Source organism: Colobus angolensis, unplaced genomic scaffold (assembly GCF_000951035.1).
Source record: "Colobus angolensis palliatus isolate OR3802 unplaced genomic scaffold, Cang.pa_1.0 Scaffold3, whole genome shotgun sequence".
Classification (NCBI taxonomy): domain Eukaryota; kingdom Metazoa; phylum Chordata; class Mammalia; order Primates; family Cercopithecidae; genus Colobus; species Colobus angolensis.
Genome location: NW_012116265.1, coordinates 12786418 through 12809231, shown reverse-complemented (window position 1 = coordinate 12809231; position 22814 = coordinate 12786418). Strand labels below are relative to the sequence as shown.

The following is a 22814-nucleotide window of genomic DNA, read 5'->3' as shown; positions in this document are numbered from 1 at the left end:
CCTTTAAAAATGGAGAAATCCTGTCATTTGCAAAAACATGGATAAATCTGAAGATATTATGCTAAGTAAAAAAGGCTGGGCACAGAAATACAAATACTATATGATCCCACTTGTGTATGAACTCTAATAAAGTTGAACTCATAGAAACATAGAGGAGAATAATGGTTACCAGAAGGTGGTGGGGAGAGGGGGTGAAGAGGGAGAGAAAGGGGAGTTGTTGATCAAATAGTCCAAAGTTTCAGACAGACAGGAGGGATAGGTTTTGAGATTTATTGCACATCAGGGTGACCATGTCAATAATAATGTATTAAATATTTCAAAATAACTGACAGAATACATTTCAGATGTCTCACTATGAAAAATGATAGATAAGCAAGGTGATAGATGTTAACGTGATTTAATCATGCCACACTGTATACATATATTAAAACATCTTATTATACCCCATAAATGTATACAACTATGATTTTTCAATAAGAAAAAAATAATAAAAAGTAAAATAAAGTCATTTATTTGGTTCAAAATCAAAGGGATCAGTATAAAGTTACTAATGATCAAATTATTGGTTAAAATATAAACTTAAAAAGTTCAAGTGTTAGTCATTTATATAAAATAGAAACATAAGGAAATACTGCACACAAATTACAGAATTGTACAAAGTACCTGAGTCATATCATTAGTCTCTTGAACAAAGCGGACACCAGTTCTTGATCTCATTCGTTTAATACCCAGTGGATCCCCATAGTCCTTGAGAGGTGAGGTAGGTGGAAAACGATGGCTCTCTTCACAAGTGAAAGAAAAGGGAATGTATTAAAACACTGCATAGAAGAGACAATCTAAAATTTTACTCAGTACAAACAAGGCAGACATGGATATACATATACATATGTCCCTAACCCAGACTATTTCCCAAGTATCTTGCTATCGCTATAAAGTTCCACCAAATTAGCATTAATTGTGCTCTTAAAGCAGATAAAATGAAAAACAGAAATAACCTGGAAAGAGAACACTCCAAAGTTTCAATCTGCTATACTTTCCAAAGAAGCAACATATTTTCTCATATAAACATAATAAATTGCTAAATAAAAAATTTGTATGACCGCTTAATATAACTTAATACTAAAAAACACAATTTTTCAAACTACGTAATCTACAATCTGAACACCATAAAAATAAAAACTACATAATAAGCGCCCAATTTTTAATCTTTTTTATCACAATCAACAGTAATATTAACAATGTAAGCTACCAATGTTCAATTATCTAAATCGTCTCCCCTTACTGCAGGCTTTTCGATTCAAACATGAATCTCAGTGCTATACAAAAGTGTAAATAAGATTAATTAGGACAAACGGTCATAACCTCTAAGCTAGTCATTCATATCCACCTGCATGCCAAGACTAAAATTCACCTGGTCTTAACAAATATCACAGAATATTTCATAAGACATGTGAAATGTATTATGCTAGGACAAGATACTTAACCTAAAAAGTGTATCACATAGTGAATCTTATTTATGTATTTGTTTTGATTCTTTGGCAGCAGACAATTAAATCCAGGTTTTTGTCAGGTAAAGCTCTAATGTGGTCTACAGAGTCTAAGGAAAGAAACAATATAACAACAAAGATCCTTTAATATATTTCAAATTATGTGCTATAAAATCCTGAACAACAAATGTTCTATCATCCAATCTGCGTGAAGTTACGCGTGGGTCATATTTCTCCAAAAATTAAATGTATTCAATATCTACTTCAAAAATACTTTTAAAACAAAAAAATGTTTTCCAGAACATTTGAAGTGTTTACCTGGCCCAGTGCCACCATCAAGGTCACTTGCACTCAAACTTGTAACAGAAATACTTCTCCCTCCTGAGTTTCTCAATAAACGTTGACTTCGGAGTTGGTCGATTGATTGTTCCAAGCTTTCTTTTAACTAATTTAAAGAATATAATGAAGCGTTATTCTTCCTAAACAACTTCCAAATACGAATAGACCAAAGATTTTCAAAGCTATTTCTGAAATATCTGGGTTCCCCCCCAAAAAAAATCAGAAAATGTTAAACTAAGTTATGTTTAAAATATAAAAATAGTAAATATAAACATTTTAAGAACCAATACTAAAATCTGGTTTTAAAAGGCATCCGTCACTACCTATTCCATTTTTTATTGCCAGATGTGGAAAAGATGTCTACTGTGTAAGGGCTTACAGAACCACATTGAAATGTCTAATTGGTGCACCACTCGTGTGAAGAAACATAACAAGGTCAACACAACTGAAGGAAGACTGAAAACTTTCCTCCCTTCTAAACATTCCTTCAGAAACTCCAGGTCTACAATAAATAGGAAACTAAACAGCTGTCACAGTGACAGCTGCTACTGAAACAATGTACACTGTCCAACTGTATTATCAGAATACCTCTTTCAGTCATTCCAAGGCTTCAAATCCCAGAAAATGATTGGGTCAGATATCAGACTGCCAGTACACACTAAAAACCACAGCTGTCCAAATGCTTTATTCAGTATATTAAGGAATCAGCCAACAGGGGACATATAAAAACATATCTTTAGACTTAAAGAGCTACATTAAATAAAAACATGCTAAATACTGAGAATAATGTCCAGAGCTGTACACAACTACAGACCTGAGAAGAGGATTCGACTAAGACCCGAGGGGAAAAAAAGTAAAGCTGAAGAAAATCTATACACCCTGAATTGCTGGGAAACTTCGGGTCTAGATATCTTATTCAAGGATGAATAGAAAGTAATAATTTTAAACATAATGCATGGATCCAGGGAACAAGTCATCTATAACTATTGAAATAGAATTTGACATTCTATGTAAACAAAACGATTCACTGAGAAGACAGGGTTTCCTAAATTCAGCCAGCGTTAAAAGGTAGAACACCATTTATGGGGAGAACAAGTTGCTTTACTTGGGGAAACGAGCAGAAAGAAAGGAGCCTCAACTGAAGGAAAAGCACAGATGAAACAGAATATGAGTCACAAACAAAGCAAATCCTTTTTCAGTCTGGCTGTTTGGATTTGGCTGTTCTGGAGAGCCCAAATTGAAACAATTTGTATTAAAAGAAGTAGAGTTAGAATTTCAGGAATCTACTTCTTTTGTCCCTCTCATTTCTGTAGGAAAAAAAAAAAAAAAGAGGATTTCCACATCCCTGTGTTTCCTCCTTCCCTAAACTGGGATATGTACAATACCATCCTGCCTTGAGTATTCACCAGCCAGCTATAAGGCTTAGCATCGGCTGGGCACGGTGGCTCACGCCTGTAATCCCAGCACTTTGGGAGGCCGAGGTGGCTAGATCACTAGGTCAGGAGTTCGAGACCAGCCTGGCAAACATGGTGAAACCTTGTCTCTCCTAAAATACAAAATATTAGCCGGGCATGGTGGCGGGCGCCTGTAATCCCAACTACTCGGGAGGATGAGGCACGAGAACTGCTTGAACCTGGGAAGCGGAGGTTGCAGTGAACTGAGATTGCGCCACTGCACTGAAGCCTGGGTGACACAGCGAGACTCTGTCTCAAAAAATAAAAATAAAAAAACAACTCAGCATCAATCCACAAAACATACTATGATGCCCAGGAAAATCAAGGTTTACCTTCAGAGTAATTTACACATATGTACCATAACACGTAAGTAGACCAGAGATTTTATGCAGTGACCACAAAGTAGTATATCAGTAATCTATGACAAAATTATCAGAATAAAACTAAACAATGTTAAAGCTTAAAAGCTCAAATTCAAACTGTAACATGAGAAACAGACTAGAAATATAAAGTGACTTTAGATCATACAAATTAGTGTCAGAACAAAAATGTAAAATCAGCTCTCTTAACTTTTGCTGTGTTTATTATTTCCATCTTTCAAGCTAAACTCAATTTCAGTATCCTTTTGCAAGCAGAGTCAGCTATCATTTCTTACTACTGCTTCTTTTTGAAGGTAATCTGCCTTTTCAGCTCTGGCTATTTTTCAGATTTTCTCTTTACCTTTGTCAGTGGTTTTATTATGTATCACTATGTACAGTTTTATGTGTATTTATTCCATTTTTGATCCATAGAGATCACAAAATCCATAGCTTAATAAATTTCATATGTTGCAAATTCTCAGGCATCATCTTTTCAAACATTGTTTTTGCCTCATTCTCTCTCCCCTCTCCTTCTGGAAATGCAACTGCATTTAAGTTATACCTTTTTACCAAATGCTTCTTTTCTCTCTTCTATATTTTTTCAATCTTTCATTCTTCCAGTCTTTTTGGATATCTTATGCTGGTTTGTCTTTCAATTCATGAATTCTCTTTCAACTACACACAAGCTATTGTTCACTTCATTTATTAAAGGTCAGTTGGTTATTTACTTATCTTATTTTTCAGTTTCTGAAATTTTCATTTGGTTCCTTTTAGTTTTCAATTATTTTCCAAATCTCTTCCTTTTTTCTTTTAATTTTTTAAACATGTTATTGATGGTTACCTTATAGTCCCATATATTTTTCTATTGTCTGCTTCTTCCCTTGGTTTTCAGATACCTTTTATATTTTCTTATGTCTGTGTATTCTTTATCATGTGATAGACATTTTACATGAAAAGCTGAAGAGATAATTTAAAGTTCGAGAGGATGACATCTTTCTTCAGAAGAATCTGGTTCTGTTTCTAATAGAAAGTCAGGTTAGGGTCACTAGCAATATCAAATCACCTTAATCCACTTAGGAATTGAGTGGTTCAAGGACAGGCTTCTGTTACTATGAAGGCTGTTCTATTTTCAGTTTCTCACTTCTCATTTCCAATTCACCACTTTGCCTATACTGTCACCCTTTGGGGTCTCCATGAAAGCTGAAGGGCTCCTGAACTCCAGTTTTGGTCTTCCAAGCCTCTTAAGTTGATTGATAACTCTGATCCTAGCCTCTCTGCTTTTAATCCGCCTCTTTAGGAATCAGCTATCACCTTGAAGGAGGAAAAAAGTCCCAAATATAAGACTTACCCTTCTGGACTTAAGTTTTTTGCCAGATCCTGACTACAAAATTCCTTACTGCTTTAGTAGTTTTTTGATGGATTCATAATATTATTTTTTTACTTTTTTTTTTCATGTTTCTAGTTGTTCTCAGTAGAAGAGTTGATCCAAAATAATCTTATCTACCAATGCCAAAAGCAGATCTTGCCAGCATCCTTTTTATGTAGGCTTATTTGCTAACAAATCCTAAGCTGTAACTAAAAGCTGAGAAATAAAATGAATTTTCACACACACACACACACACACACACACACATATACACACACACTCCCTGCCAACAAAAGAAAAAAAGTTACCATGGGACATACAGAAGAACATTAAAGAAAAGAGAAATGAAACATTTCCCCAAAATCTAAGAAGAATAAAAGATGTTCAAAAACTATTTCAAAAATACAAAAATTACAAAAATGATTTGTCAACCCCATTTTAAAACTCTAAAAAGATATATCCAAAGCCATTGAAGATGAACAGGATGATTTATAAGGTCCAAAAAATAAAATTATGTAATGTAAAGGGAGATGAATGAAATAAAGGCTATTTTAAATTACTCTTCCAAGCATTATGGCAAAAACAATGTTTGCACCTAAAACATAAAACTAAAAATGTAATAGAATTAAAATTTACACTTGAAGTAGTCACAACACAACACAACAGACACTGCACAAAATTTAATGATGTATGGAGCCGATTTGGTAACTCCTAAAACACAAAAACCAAGAAATAAAGAGAGAAAATATGAAGTCATAAAAATTGTTTTAAACTCTTTTGGATTATAACACCTTACTAGGTGTAAAGCCGAACCAAACAAAATGAAATAAAAACAAAATAATATTAATAAAACTCAATCTAATATTAATTTTCTATGACGGATGATAATATTTTCCTAAAACTAATCCATCTCACCCAAGACTGTGGTACTAACTACAATGCTGTAAATTCTTTTGAGTCTAGTAGGACTACCTCACCAGATACCAAATGATGATCCTATTTCCCCCACTTTCTCCTGTCTGAAATACTGTAAAATGGACATCACAGAACACAAATATAATGTATATCAATACCTCACTTGATATAAATGCATTATTTAAAGATTAGGTCTATTCTTTCACCCTCTGTTCTTTTGATATTAGCCTGAAGCAATGGAAACTACTGTGTACCAGTATAAATGCAAATGAAATTTGGGTGCTGGAATTGAATGGCTATGGTTTGGATCTGTGTCCTCACCTAAATCTCATGTTCAATTATAATCCCCAGTGTTGGAGATGGAGCCTGGTGAGAAGTGATTGGATCATGGGAGCAGAGTTCTTCTGAATGGTCTAGCACCATCCCCACTTGGTACTGTACAGTGAGTGAGTTATTATGAGATCTGGTTGTTTAAAAATGTATAGCACCTCTCCGCTCCTTCCCATGCTCCTACTCTGGCCATGTGACATATGTGCTTCCCCTTTGCCTTCTGCCATGATTGTACGTTTCCTGAGTCTTCCCTAGAAGCTGAGCAGGTACCAACATCATGCTTCCTGTACAGCCTGTGGAACCGTGAGCTAATGAAACCTTTTTTCTTTATAAATTACCCAGTCTCAGGTAGTTCTTTATAGCAATGCAAGAATGGACTAACACAGGTAGTTTATCCAAATCATCAAGACATGCTTTTTCAGACTTAAGCATGTAGTAGGCTTCATCTAGCCAAAGATAAAACAATTTGAGCATAAATAAAAACATTAACTTCAATGGATGAAAACACTTTAAAAATGCATAAATTGTAAGTTAATAATGATACTCAAGGGGTAAAAAAGTCATTGGTCACCATAAGAAGATGTAGGAAATCAATTATTTTGGAAACTGATATATAAATGAATTGAAAAATAACTGTAGATGCTTTTAGATTACCATAAAAATAAAATACTAAGTTTTAAAATTGTCACAGAGATCTCCAAAAGCCTTTTGATGTCTCTATTTGGAAAAACTCTGATTAGAAACAAAATGTAACTCAAGGTTAATGAACTGAAAAAGAATGCATATAAAACTCAAAAGGATTGACTACATTGCAACCTAAATCTATGAAAGGAGATCATCTGGGCAACAATGGGTATTCCAAAAAACAGAAGTGATCATTAAAAACATTATAATTCAGGCCAGGTATGGTAGCTCACGCCTGTAATCCCAGCACTTTGGGAAGCCAAGGCAGAAGGATCACTTGGGCCCAGGAGTTCAAGACCAGCCTGGCCAACATGGTAAGCTCCCATCCCTACTAAAAAATTAAAAAGTAAAAAGTAGCCAGGTGTCGTGGTACACAACTGGAGTCCCAGCTACTCAGGAGGCTGAGGTGGGAGGATTGCTTAAGCCCAGTAGTTCAAGGCTACAGTGAGCTGTGACTGCACCTCTGCACTCCAGCCTGGATAACACAGTGAGACTCTGTCTCAAAATAAGTAAATAAATAAAAATTTAAAAATAGAAATATTGTGATTCAGAAGGACCAAAGAAAAGCTTCATTTGCTTTCCTCCGCTGTACTACTTTCACTTCTGCCCCCAGTCCTGTCTGCATCTTTCTCATCCCATCAGATAACTTTCTTACATGTTTTATTTTGTGGATGAAATAAGATAATCTATGTAAAACAATTAGAACAGTGCCTAAGGCAGATTTGGTTGTTCAGTAAATGACACTTTTTATCATTATGATTAAAGGCAATGACAATAGAAGTAAAAAATAAACAGAATGATGAAATAGAATGCTTTAATCCGGAGAAGCTATTTAAAAGAGTTTGTCATTCCCTAAAAATGTATTTACAACTCAAATGGAAATATCTGTTGAGTTTATTTACTTCCCATTTATAAAACCACTCCCAGGCAGGACACAGTGGCTCAAGCCTGTAATCCCAGCACTTTGGGAGGCTGAAGCAGGCGGATCACGAGGTCAGGAGATCGAGACCATCCCAACCAACATGGTGAAACCCCATTTCTACTAAAACTAGAAAAATTAACTGGGCATGGTGGCACGCGCCTATAGTCTCAGCTACTCAGGAGGCTGAGGCAGGAGAATCGCTTAAACCTGGGAGGCAGAGGTTGCAGTGAGCTGAGATCATGCCACTGCATTCCAACCCGGTGACAGAGCGAGACTCCATCTCAAAAAAAAAAAAAAACTATTCCCTCAGAAAGTTCATCATTATTCAACTCTAGGCCTACCAAAGAGACTTGATGACAATGGATCCTCACTGAAAATTGCTTTCTTAACATTGCAATATTTACTGCTATGGAATATATCATACCTAAAATTGGGTATACATAATTTAACTTCCCAACTGCCCAATTCAAAGGAAATTTGCTACCCTAAGTAGGGATCTAATATTCAACTTTACAAAGGAGGACTATACTCTGCTAATGGTTAACAAGAATGTTTTCAATTTTTCACTAATAAATTAAAAAGCAAAGACTCAATTCCCATTATTAATAAGGTAATGAATCTGAAACATTTCATGAGCTACCCAAATATAACAAAGTCTATAGAGCTCCATTGGTCAAGTACATCATAAATCATAAAAATGCTGTAAATACAAGGATGTCCGAACTCATTTTCTAAATAAAAATAGTAGAAACCCTTATGAGAAAAGATATGTTTCCCTATGCCCAATTAGCTTGCAATTACAAGTGATTAATGATGACTATACCTTTACTTTGTAAACAAAAAAAAAAAAAAAACAAGTCATCAATTACAACTTGGGAGTTACGTGACAATTCAATACAACACAGGTATGTATAAAACAATCATTATTCCTTCGTGTTTCCAATGATAGCTACACATACAATGTGATTTTAGTGTTTTCATTACATTGTATATATACCCATCATTGGAAACATGAAGGAATAAATTTAATTGGTTTTCCAAGAGTTTACAGGATAGGAGTAAGCAATTCCAAAGGAAAGAAAAGTAGAAGATAGAATTAGCAACACATTAATTAAAAATACATTATTAACTTTATGCCAGAACTCTGGAGTACATTTCTTTCTTACATCCCCATGTAAAGTAAGTATAAACTGGAACATCCTTGAAAGGGCAATTTTGAAATATCCAGCAAATTTTTAAATGCACATATCCTTTAACCCTGCAATTCTACTTCCAGCAATCCTACAGGATTACAAAGACATATGTGTGGTTGTGTATAATAATGGTCATAGCTATATGTTTATAATAAGAAGAAAAACTAGATACATTCATACTATGGAATACTGTATAACCATCCAAAACAATGAAGTAGTGCTACACAAACTTACATGGAAAGTGATATGCATTATTAAATTTTAAAACGTTGTATAACATTACATTTAATATGATTCCATTTTTAAAGCAAATCGTACATATGCTTGTAAATACATAGAAAATGTTTGGAAACATGAAGCTCTCAAAATTGTTACCTCTTTTTTGAGTGGGGCTCAAAGGGAGGTTGGATAAAATTGGAGGCCATTATCCTAAGTGAAGTAACTAAGGAATGAAAAACAAAATACCACTTGTTCTCACTTATAAATGAGAGCTAAGCTATGCGTACACAAAGGGATACAGAGTGGTATAATGGACATTGAAGACTCAGAAGGGAGAAGGCTGGGAGCAGGGTAAAAGATGAAAAACTATTGGGTACAATGTATACTCTATGGCTGACAGGTACACTAAAATCCCTGACTTCATCACTATACAATTCATCTATGAAACCAAAAAACCATTTGTTCCACTAAAGCAATTGAAATTTTAAAAAATTAAAAAGGGGCTTTGAGAGAGGAATTTTTCATTTTTTGTTTTAACAATGAACACTTATTACTTCAAAATAAATCATCCTTGAAATTCTTAACTCTGCATGAGGGGTTTCTCCATGGCCCAAATTTACCAAGTCTCCATTAAATTCATGTCTTGAATTCCTCTCTCTCTCTGATGTAAAGCCTTCAAATTCAATAGAATCTAATTTATGTAAGCTAGTTAGCAGTCCATCTGACAAGCTAACCTAAATTTGAACTATAAAACAATAAATCAGTTTAAAATCTAAAGCACTTCACAATGGTTATTTCCTTTAGCTCACATCCCCATTCCCCAAAACACTTCATTCCCAAAATGTTGGGTAGGAGAAAATGCAAACATATGTAGTTTCTCACATGTTCTATCGCACCCGCCTGTCCATTACTGTATTCTCGGTATCGTCCAAGCATCTGGTCCACTTGTCGCAGGTTCCGACTGGTATCCTGATAAAGAAAATTGACTGAATTAATTATTCCAAATACTTTTTTTCCTAATCGATCTTAGTAGGATGTCAATCAACTAAGTCAACAGTTTGTAAAATGTATAAATTTTATCATGGCTGAGTTGAGTATCAATGTACTTCATACATATTAAGTAAATCTTAATACTACTGAAAGAAACTCAAATCCTACTGCAATTTACTTGTGTAATATCTGCAGCACATAATGTAAATCCTTATTCAAGGTTCCCTAGTAAGTTGGCAACAAACCATTAATTCTCACAATCACAATTTTCAATTTGTGCCCCTCAACCAATTCACACTCTCTTTATAGAAAAGGAATCCTGAAACAGCAAATCTAGTAGACCGTATGCGAGAGAAGAAAATCATTAAGATCAATGTTATTTCAATTATTCTTTTACCTCAGAACTTGATGAGAAGAAAAACAACAAATTTAATTTTAATCACAATAGAAATGGTTCTCATCTAAATATGCTAGATTTTACCTGGGAGATTAATCAAGATATTTCTCTCAAAAATATATACCTATTAATGTGCTTCATTGTTGGGAAAGTACAAGAATTCATACTGCAAAATTGCATTGTTATCTTACTTTACTTACATTTTGCTTACTTTACTTACTTACTTACTTACTTATTGATCAGAAAGGGTCTTGCTCAGCCACCTAGGCTGGAGCGAAGTGGCATGATCATGGCTCACTGCAGCCTCAGCTTCCTGGACTCAAGGAATTCTACTGCCTCAACTTCCTGATTAGCTGGGACTATAGGTACACACCACTATGCCCAGCTAATTTTTTTTTTTGTGTATAGACAGAGTCTAAGTATGTTGCCAAAGCTGGTCTCAAACTCCTGGCTCAGTGATCTTCCTACCTAAGCCTTCAAAAGTGCTAGGATTACAGGCATGAGCCACCATGCCCAGCCCAGCCCACGATGTTACTTTAAATAAGTTTAAAAAGGATAGGTCTTCTGGTTTTCAAATCAAAGCATGCCTTCGCCACCAAAAATTATCTTCTTCTTATCTAAGCATACTAATCCAAAGCAATTAAAAGCCAAAATCCATGCTTAGCCAGGCTAAGGCAAAGGTAAGGGATTAATGAGTAGGAAATACATTCTGAGTTTTCTTTTTTCCCATATAGCTATGTTACCCTTCCCCCACCTCTTTTCTAAAGCCCTTTCTAAGAAAAAGAAGCAAAATGCCTTAACTCAAACCTCCAAATACTGGCAAAAATTAGCCTCTACATCAAAATGGAATCTCTTTATTTTCATCCACAAATAATCTACCTCACCAAAATGAGCAATTTCTCTAAAGGCACATGCCCATGAGAAGCTAAACTATCATCATTTGTACTGGTTTCACTCTCACAATATTTTATGCAGAAATACTGCTTTATCCTAAAACACTCTCCACCACCTATCACATATTTCAAATATCTTTACCAACTGTCTGTCATAGGCAGAATAATGGCCCTCAAAGATATCCAAATCCTAATCCCTGCAACCTGTGTATGTATACCTTACATGGCAAAAGGCATTTTGCAAATGTGATTACACTGAAGACTTTTAGACGGAGAGGTTCTCCTGGATTATTGGGTGGACCCAATGAAATCACCAACATCCATAAAAAAGGAAAAGGGAGGCAGGAGAAGTCAAGTCATAGGATGTGAGAAGGGCTTGACCCTTCCAACCCTTCCCTGCTGGCTTTGAAGATGAGGGAAGGCAGCCACAAGACAAGAAACGTGAGCAGCCTCTAGAAACCAGAGAAGGCAAAGCAATAGATGTTTCCCTTAGAGCCTCCAGAGAGGAACACATCCCAACCAACACTCCGAGACCCAATGAGACCAGTGTTGACTTCTGACATATGAAACTTTAAGATAATAATTTGTGTTGTTTTAAGACATTAGCTTTGCAGTAATTTGTTACAGCAGCAAGAAAACTAATCCACTGACTGAAACGATTAAGCAGCTCAAACTATTTAAATACTATTAAATGCAACCATTGTTAAACTAACCTGTAAAGTACTTGTTATAGTGTTGACCTTCTCGGTAACTTCTACTGTAGGAAGACTTCGAGCTCCCCTGTGAGTTGATCTGGCAGCCCATGGACTCAATCGGTCACGATAGCGAAAGTGATCTGATTCGCTGGATGATTCTGCCATTGATGTACACAAATCCTTTGAAATAAATATAGGTCAAGGTTAATGAAACAGGAAAAAGCATAGAAATAAAAGACTAATATAACTGTTTACTTTTGATCTCTTGTCGTTGTTCAACCCATTAGTTATTTTGTACACTGTAATTTCTACATACATAGCTTAAAAACACAAGAAGTCACTTCCCCATGTAATTCTCCCTCCTTCGTTTTCTCTGCTTTAAGGGAGCAATTCCTCAGATATGATTTTGGTCATGTTTACAAGTCCAGTGATAATAATCCTTTGGGTTCATGCAATGCTTCCAAATTTTAAAAGTATTTTCACATTTAGTACCTCACTTAATCCTACCAACAACACCGTAAGGTAGATGAGAAAAACACAGGCATTGTCTAAAGTTAGGACCGGCAGGTATCTTAATATTTGCCTAATGTCCATTCCACTATAAGAACATAGGTAAAGACACACAGCATGACCTACAATAAGACGGTCTCATTCAGTGTACACTGACAACTCTCATGCACCTTGATTTAAAATACAGTAGAATTAAACAAATGCTGTAATACAGGTCCAAATTCTACAATAACAGATACGTGAGAAGGTGGCATCTTCAATATCTCCACCAAAATAGAAAGCCGGACATCCTGAGTATAGGCATCAGTAGATAATTCTCTAAACATGCTTTTCTTCCATCCTTACCTCCGTTTTCTATTTAATGCATTAAAAAAATTATTTCATGCAAGGGAATCTCAAAAGTTTCAGGAAACCTTTTAAGAGAAGTTGAAGAAACTAAATAAGTTCAGAACAAAGAACCATCAGAGAAACTCAACTGATAAAAAGTGAAAGTGTATTGAGTATCGCAATAATTTCATTTTCTACTTAATGGTGGGTTAATGGTACTTTCACATTAATTGCTAGAATCTTTCTAAAATCTACATGGCCATTTTGCTGGCTGATTAAACACAGTGTGATAAAACATTTCTTTTTTTTTGTTTTGTTTTTTTCAGATGGAGTCTTACTCTGTCACCCAAGCTGGAGTGCAGTGGTGCGATCTTGGCTCACTGCAACCTCCGCCTCCCGGGTTCAAGCGATTCTCCTGCCTCAGTCTCCTGAGGAAACATTTCTTGAATAATAGAGTATCTTAGACTTCCAGGATCTTTATTCTGAATGCATCTGGAAGTACACCGATCATACATTTAAGGAGAAAATAAAGAGAATTTGCTAAACGTGTACATGTCCTAAAGCATTTAATGAAAGCAATTGTGTTTTTAAAATATTAGATGAAATATAACTAAACAAATAAATAAACAAGCAAGAAACCTTGCCATAAGCTTAGGTTTTTTAAAATGAAATACAGTCTGTTACTGCTGTATCAAAAAAAAAGAATCAGTGAAATATCCAACTTCTTCACACTAGCTAAGACAGGGTTAGAGAACACCCTGTCGGAACACCTGTGCTCCTCCTCTGCCCAGAGCTCTTAACTTCCTTCTGCATTTGTCTTCTCTGGTTCTTGCCTGTCTTCTCCTACATATAAGTACAAAGGTATAGTACCCATGATGTCAGTCCCTCCCACCATAAGGAAACATGAGCAAGAAATTAAGACTGAAGCAACTGTTTGGCTTTGCTTTTCCTGGCTCACAATTGCTTAAGTCCAAAGGAAAAAAGTATTTTCTTTAGAAGAAAAGACATCTTACAGATAATGTTCACATTTTAAACTTAGGAAATCACTTGTATGCATCTCATAAATCTACGCCACGTAACCTAACATCTTTTACTCTAAGTTATAGTACTTCCCATCAAGCGTTTCCCATCAGTGAAGGCAGGAAAAGATCAACATTTAGTAAAAATCTGCTATTCTGCCAGTTACTATGCAGATGCTTATGTAAGGCAACCCAATTTAATTATCATAACAACTTATTAAAGCGAACACTATTAACCCCCAATTTATAGAGGATATGCTACTGCTAAAAGATATAAAATAACATGCAACTCCCTACAGTAATTATAAGTAGAATGCAAAACCAAGATTCAGCTGGCTTTCTCTGTCCTCAATACTATGTTCTTCCCACTGTGCTCTGCTGTCCGTTTATCCGAAGAGTTAACAATCTTAACAATTAACAAAAAGTACTAAAGACTGGAGGTGCAGGCCAGAGCCTACATGTGTCTATAGTCTCCTCAACTCTCTTTCATTTCATGTTAGCATAAAAATATCAAGAAAAAAGGGAAATATCAAGTAATAATATAAAAATCTTAACTAGGCACCAGGAAAAAAACTAAGTGACATATCTATACTAATACATTTAATAAAACCCTGAAACAAATCAATCCATGGGTCCCAGATTTTTGTTTCCTTATTCCTTTTATCCCTTATATAAGAGAAAATAATAATTATGCCTGGCATCTGTCTCTTTCATATCAAAATTCTATAGCTTAAAGCATAACAATTTTCATTTTAACAAGTCATAATTGTGGAAACTAGATTGAAGTTAATAAATCACTGAAGATAAGAAATCAGGCAGAATAAAAAGTTAATATTGAAAAAGCCAATGTGCTTACTATAACAGTTGTTAATGAGAACAAGAAACAAAATAACTGTTTTTGAGATAACGTGATATTTCTAAGAGTATCAAAATTTTAATAATAATCAGTTATCTGAAGACAACTTCACCAGATATAAATGGCATGTCAGACACTTCTACTATGTAGACAATTTAAGTCTCAAGATGACTAAAAATAATTATAACTGAAATTTGGGGATAATATTTAAGATATAAAACAGTACAGACTAATAAAGTAAACATGCATGTATCTACCACCAAGAACTAACAAATACTATCATTCTGACAGATGTACCTTTGAGAGTTTTTAGTAAAATATTTAGAACACTGTAAATAAAGTCTTAGTACCTTCCAGCCACCCCTCCTTCACCCAGTACTACTCCTGCCCCATTTTCCCAGGGATAATCACTAGCATGATTTCATGTATAACTCTCCAGGCTGTTTTTTATACTATTCCCACAGGCATGGGTACCTCAAAGTCTTTTTTTATAAAAAACACACTGCACTGAATTGATAAATATTAACAAGTAAAGGTATGGGGGCATCTGCATTTAACTCTAAAGCAGAAAATCTTACTGGCATAAAATAAAATTAAGAACAACATAAACATAAATTATCTCCAACAGTCATATAACACAAGAAAAAAGAATGATCTCTCACTTACCCCCACTAGGATTACATACTTTTACTAAGACAGAAGCACACGTTCTGGCATGAGTTTCACTAGCACACACACAAAGTCTTCAGCTATAAAGTTAAGTTACTGTAAGCAATAAAAGATGTTCAAACTCCTGCATCTGATGGAACTCCTGCAGAGACATCAAGATTTAAGATGAGATATATCTGAGAAATTTGCATGGCTTTTTTTAAGCATATGAAACATTCAGCAACTATCTAAGGGCTTTAATTACATACGTTTCATAAATGTTAAACTAAGTAAAATTTTAAAATCTCATTACAATAAAAGATAGAAGTTAGATTATTTTCATTGTTGATAAAAATCTGGCATTTTCTTCCACTATTACTCACAACACAAGGTCAAACATGATTCCCATAGCTAACTAACAGAGCACCTAACTAACCCTTCGTGCCACAACACAGAAGGCAGCTATAGTGGCAGAAGTCCATCCTTACCAAGAGTCACCAATCTATCATCAGCCAACACCACTACACCCCAGACACAGGACTGATGGAGGGAGAAGCAGATGAGAATAGAGTGGCCGCTGAAGTTGGCAAGAGGCTCACACCACATAATCAGAACCTACAGTAGAATACATGGAAGGCCATGAAAATCCTGAGAGCCCCTTAATATAACTGACTCAAAAAGAAAACTACAAAGCAATAAGCGTCAATTATACACTCTTCTTTTGTCATTAACAATGTATTATTTTACACTATAATTAAAAACTAATTTTATAAAAGAATGGTAAATAGTAATATCACTGGCATTAATGAAAACTGACCAGGCCTCTGAAAATATTTTCCTCAATTAAAGTTTACCTATTATTTCATTTCATGTCAATAAAAACATATTGAGAGTGGTCACATAAGGAAACAAATATTCAGGGCCACGAGAAGACATTTAACCTAATAATCTAAGAAATATAATTTAAACAATAAGATGCTTTTCTAGACTATGTAATTGTTTTCTGTTAAATGGCAATGTTTATGGTTAGCGAGGTTGTAGGGAAGGAGCACTTCTACACTTTCCTAATGGGAACATGCAAATTTGAATAACTTGTCTGGATGTCAGCAGGTAATAAGTATCAAGAAGAGCTTATACCTTTGCCCTGGTAATGACACTTCCAAAAATTTCTCCTAATAAAATCATTTAGAATACATATAGAAATTTATATACAAAAATATTTACCGTAATAGAGGCAAAATAAAAACAACTCGAATTCTCAAATTTCAAAATACAAGAATGGTTAAACTAAGGTATATCTATACAATGAACAGACATTAAAAAATTTGTTTCTGAAGAACATTTAATGACACAGCACGGGATAAAGGCATGAATTCCAATTTCATAATAAATGTTATATGTTATCTGTATGTGTATATAAATGACCAGTTCTATAGTTTGAATGTCCCCTCCAAAATTCACGTTGAAATCTAATCCCCAATGAGGCAGTATCGAGAGGTAAGACCTTCAAAAGGTGATTGGGTCATGAAGGCTCCCCCCTTATGAATGGATTAATCTATACACGGAGTAATGGATTAGTGGGCACTGGTGGTTTTTTAAGAAGAGAGACCAAATAAGTATGCTTGGCCCCCTCACCAGGTGATACCCTATGCTGCCTCAGGCCTCTGCAGACAGTCCTCACCAGTAAGAAGGTTCTCACCAGATGCAGCCCCTCAACCTTGGACTTCTCAGCCCCTGTAACTGAAAGAAAAAAAGCCCTTTTCTTTATGAATTACCCAGTTTCAGGTATTCTCTTATAAACAACAAAAAATAAGCTAAGACAACCAATATATAAATTTAGAGGTGTGGGGAAGGGCAGAGATAAAGGGGGAGTGGGGAGAAACAGAACACACTGATGAAAGAAAAGGAAGAACTGCTAAATTTGAAGAATGACCAAACTCTTGAATAACAATTTAAAGAAATATAAATACCTAAATTCTGATTAAAGCTGAGAAAGGTATTTCTTTCAACTGGAGAAAAAACAGTAAACACTCTTCTGCAGCTTACTACCACCTGCTCGTGCAACAAAATTTCTTACTAACAAGAAAGCAACAACATTTGTGCTGTCTACTTTTCAGACGTGAGCTTTTTCCAAATCTCTAGAGAAGACTAAGATGGCTGACCTTGGGAGAAAGTCTGGAATCTTAGAGCAAGCTCTGGGTCTGATATTACAATTCTTACAATAGCTTATTTAGCTGCTCCTAACAAATCAGTATTTAAAGGCATAAATATTGTTGCTTCTGTCTTAATGAACCTTAAAAAGAAAAAATACAGCCACCAGAGCAAATAACGAATCCTCATCAATTCACTCCCACTGAGGATCTATCCATCTAAAACAAATGCCCATAGGCAAACTTGAATACTGCAACTAAAGAGAGTAAAACTGCATTCAACCCTTGGAATAAGAGGATTGGCAATGAGCCTTTACAAACTCAAGTCCACCTCTTTTGTTATTTGACCCAAAGAACCATCAGATTGTCTTCATTATAATGATTGCACATTTGTATGTATGAGAGCTGTAATTTATTGAATCTCAAATCTCTTTTCCTCTGAGCCAGTTTAAAACAATTAGGATTTGCAAGCTGTTCCATAAAAGATAAGCACCCAGCATCAGGGGTGATATTTCACAAAGATTGACTAGTGCATGTTAAGTAGGTGATTGCTTCTGTGGCCTCCAAGTGCCTCAGCTGTCCCTGTCCAAGGTAATCGTCCTCAAAGAAGATGTTCAAGGTAATTGTGTTGATATGTAGCGGGTAAGGGAAAATTGAGAGTGTATTTGACGCTTAATCATTAACAAAGTTCAAATTTTAGAATGTATTTCTTACTGTTTCTGATATGGTTAGGCTTTGTGTCCCCACCCAAATCTCATCTTAAATTGTAATCCCCATAATCCCCATGCATTTAGTGAGAGATCTGATGGGAGGTGACAGGATCATGGAGGCAGTTTCCTCCATGCTGCTCTCATGATAGTGAGTTCTCACAAGATCTGATGGTTTTATAAGGGGCTCTTCCCTCTTCACTCCTCACTCTTCTCTCTCCTGCCACCATATGAGAAGGTCCAAGCTTGCTTTCCCTTCACCTTACGCCATGATTGTAAGTTTCATGAGGTCTCCCCAGTCATGCGGAACTGTAAGTCAATTAAACCTCTTCGTTTATAAATTACCCAGTCTCATGTCGTATCTTTAAAGCAGTGTGAAAATGGACTAATAGAGTTTCAATAGCTGTAGGACTTGAGAGCTTTGCCTCATCCTTCAAGTGAAAAAGTTAACAAGCCAGCAGACATTACCATGTAGAAACAGTTAACAATTGTACCTGTCTTCTTTACGTCGGTGCTCTTCTGTAACTTCATCTGCTCAAAGCCTTTTGGCAAATTTATAAAAGATCAAAATCAAAAACTGTCCAGTCCACCAGTCAGTTCTGTTATGTTAGTGAACATAATACATTAGGAAACAGAATCAGATACTTAAATAGATTTTTCATCGTGTAATGAGTTGTCACTACATTTAGAAATGAAAGATGAAAGTAAATAAATAAGTCATAGTCTTTGACAGGAGAGAAAGACTTTTAAGTGTATTATAAATGGTGAGCTAAGTAATACAACAAAATCCTTGGGGAGTCAGGTTAGGATTTTTCCACTCATCTTGAAGGATGCACATAAGTTTGACAAGTGGATGAAACAAGGAAATAGGATCCAATTAAAAACTGTCTCAGAGAAAAGTAGACAGGATCCAAATAAGCTCAGCTCTTGCATCCTTCTACCAGGGAGGTTCTGCCCTCATCTGATTTTCATGCTATGGTTTCATGGGTTTTTTTCAATGATTCTACTATTTTCAAAAAAAAATAAAAACACTTGAAAGCCACTACTATAACTAAAGAAAAAAAACTGAAGAATCCTGAGTGGGGAGTAACATGGTAATAAGCGCATCAACAGTAGAACAGCTGGGAGGCTGTTGCAATCTATTAGGTAATGAATGGTGGGCACCTAAGCCAGTGGCAGCGGAGATGAAGTGTAGCAGGGATGAATTAACTCTGAGGGCAAGGTAAAAGTGTAAAAGATGAATCACAAGTTCTAGGTTTTGGTAGCTGGGTGGATGCTGAACTATTAAACTGAGCAAAGAAATCAATGAAAAGAAAGAGCTTTTAGGAGAACATATGTTCTAAATTGAACTTGTCTAAGCTTCAATTACAAAGAGAGGATCAATTTGTGTTTCAGGGAGGAAATATCAAACTAAAGATGTCTAATAAGCAACTGGATATGTGAGTCTAAGGAAATATTTGATAGTCATCAGTATAGGTGTGGATAAGATCACCAAGAAAAAAATGCACAGTGAGAAAGGAAGTAGAACCAAAGAAAACCCTGGAAGAACTCCAATATACAAAAGGCAGACAGAGGAGGTGGCAAATGAGATTGAGAAGAAACATGAAAAGTAGGTGGAAAACTAGGGGAAACTGTATAACAGAAGTTATAAAAAGAAGGGTTTCAAAACAGCAAGAAAAAAAAACTGTTACAATTTCCCAGTAATCAATGAATTGCCTTTCAACTCCAAATCCATCCTTCATTGCCTGGGCTCTTCACAAATAGAGCTAAGGTCTTTAAATATTTCTCCTTTGTAGCTAGCATAATGTTAAACTGTGTCATAGGAAGCGTTGGAAGGCTTGTGTTTTGTTGTTGTTGTTGTTGTTTTTTAACTCCAAGATGGTGGAATGGAGGCATTGTTGGCATGCCTCTCCCACTTGGAAAAACAAAATAGTGTGCAGAAAGTCATGCTACGAACTTTCTTCCAAGAAGCAACACAGGAACTTAAAAACACTGAAAGAAACCACAAACCCTTTGAAAGAAGCAGTGGGCAGTAGTCTACACGATAAACCAGGAGGAAAACTGGTAGTTGCCAGAACATGAGTGGGGAGAGACTGCCTCCATGATACACTCTCCCACTGGGGAGCCGAGCAATCCAGGCCACAGGAGAACACCTTAACCCTACCCAGCGCTGGTGCTGACTTAGTGAGCAGTGAGGTTTTATGAAAAGGAGCAGCATCAAACCATGTTTACTCCCAGACCCAAGCAGGGACAGAGGTAAGCCATTTCTGATCCTACCTCACCAGGGACCTCACCTGAAGTCTGCTGGTTAACTGAGGCAGTGGTCACAGGTTGAGAGAAGCTCCCAACTGAGACCTGTGATATAATCTTTAGTGGGGACAAACGCCCTTGGTCAGAACCGAGGGGTGGGCAGAAAGTGTGCTAGAGCTGCAGGCACAGGACCTGGGAGCCTCTACCTCACGGGCTGACCAGGAGGTGCACGACCTAAAAGCTGGTTTCTGTGTCAGTTGGGAACACTTATGGCTTGGGACAGTTTTGAGGACTGCCTGGAACCCAGCTAGCTACTGCTAACACCGTGGGTATGAGACCTGCCCTGCCAAGTTCATGGGAGCTAAGAGGGGCTTACTGCCACCTGCCACCCCATCCTTCCCCTTGTGGATTCTTCTGTACAGCAGAGGTAGCTGTGTTCCTCCCTGGAACATTATCCCTGTGACCAGGGAACTGTCCTCTAATCCCTATCGGGGCCACTGTTTGCACTCAAATGTGGGGAGCCAGAGTGTGGACTTGCCTGACCCAGCTCCGACTAGCTTTGCCCATCCACCTACTCTGGTAGCCTAACACGACAGAGACTTTTGCATGCTTCATGGCCCCACCCATTGCCTGAGACACCAGAGTACCTCCCCTGGGTAACATAAGGCAAGCACAATTCCCACCACTAATAGTGCAACTGGTGCTCTTTTGCAAGCACTACCTACAGGCTGGAAGCAAACCAGCACAGCCCATTACAATATCTGCAGGGACATCATAGTGCTCAGGAAGAGAAAATGTTATGCATGACCTCAGCTACCACCACTGCCTGCATCACCCTGGTTAACCAAGAGGCCCTGAGTCTGTCCATAGGCCCAGTACATTACTACTACAGCTGGCATTTGAGAAAGCCAACACATTAAGGCTATTTATAACCAAGGAAATCTCACAGAGTGTGTCACTCTCCTCTCACCCTCATCAGAGCCATGCTAGTACTCACTGTTGGGAAACTGGAGGACAGTTCACAGCAGTGGATCCCTTGTAGACATTCTCCAGCACCAGCCTAGAATGTGGCAGCCCCACGAGGTGGCTAGAACCAGAGCAGCAGCAAGATTCATAGTAGTCTGGCCCTCAGAAACTGCTACTCCTAGGGTAAGGGGGAGCGTACCACATTAAGAGGGCAGACACTCCGTCGGACAAAAGAAACCAGACTGCAGGCTCTGAGTCCCTGAACTTTCCACTTGTGGGAAGTTTCTTTCAGCAGAGGCACAGGTGCAGTGCTGGGCTCAGTAGGGAAAGTATGCGGCTCTACCCCAATTGTCAGGCAGCCTTGGTGCTCATGAAGGATCTTGGAGAAGGGGACTTTTCTCCCCCTCACTCAGCACTGCAGACACAGCTGGGGCTCCTCCCACAGGAGCATGGCATGGGTGCATCTGTAGACAGCCTTTCTATAACACTTCACAGTGGCTGCCTCCCCACAAGAGGAGTGTCCTCCAGGTTCAGGCTTGCAAGAGAGCCAGAGTCACAATCCCCCTCTACACAGATGAAAAGAGGTGCCTGTGTAATGGGAATAGTCAGAGCAGAGTGTGCATAGTGTGACTGGGAGATGGATCACTTTCCTGGTGGCCCGGAAGGGAGGCTGTGGTGGCTCCCTCCCTTGCCCACAAAAAGACCTCAGTGCATTTCACTGAGAGCTTCCCCAGCCATCTCTGTCAAGGCTGTGGCCTCTGCCCACCACTGGGACACTGCATTTACCCAGCTGCTTTAGTTGTAGCTGTTTTTCACCATGGGTACCTCCTACTGGCCTATAGCCTGAACTGTTCAACCCAGTAAATAAAACAATAGAAAAAAGAAAAAAAAATTTAAGTGCATACCACTGAGGAATGAGGTAAGCGTCATAAGATTTCTCACTCCAGCCCCACAGGAGAGAGTAAACCTGTTCACAAACCCAGCACATTGCTACTATAACCAGCATCAGAGAAAGCCATCACGCAAAGATTTTCTATAACCAGGAAACTCATACAGAGTCTTTGGCCTTGAAAGTACCCAAAGCCAAAACTAGGTGACAATCAACTATAAACATTAAAGTCATACCCTCAAGGCAGGG

The 22814-nt window shown here is 37.1% G+C and overlaps 1 protein-coding gene across 1 annotated transcript in view; it reads right to left on the bottom strand.

Moving 5' to 3' along the window:
- The window catches only part of CEP128 (centrosomal protein 128kDa), a 477957-nt gene that overhangs the window by 441450 nt on the left and 13693 nt on the right, over positions 1-22814 (bottom strand). The window contains exons 3-6 of the mRNA XM_011949470.1: positions 12262-12423; positions 10151-10237; positions 1806-1932; positions 664-782 (exon numbers count right to left, since the gene is read on the bottom strand). Of these exons, the coding sequence (XP_011804860.1) occupies positions 664-782; positions 1806-1932; positions 10151-10237; positions 12262-12408 (480 nt within the window). The 5' untranslated portion in view covers positions 12409-12423. The remainder of the gene's footprint in view (positions 1-663; positions 783-1805; positions 1933-10150; positions 10238-12261; positions 12424-22814) is intronic.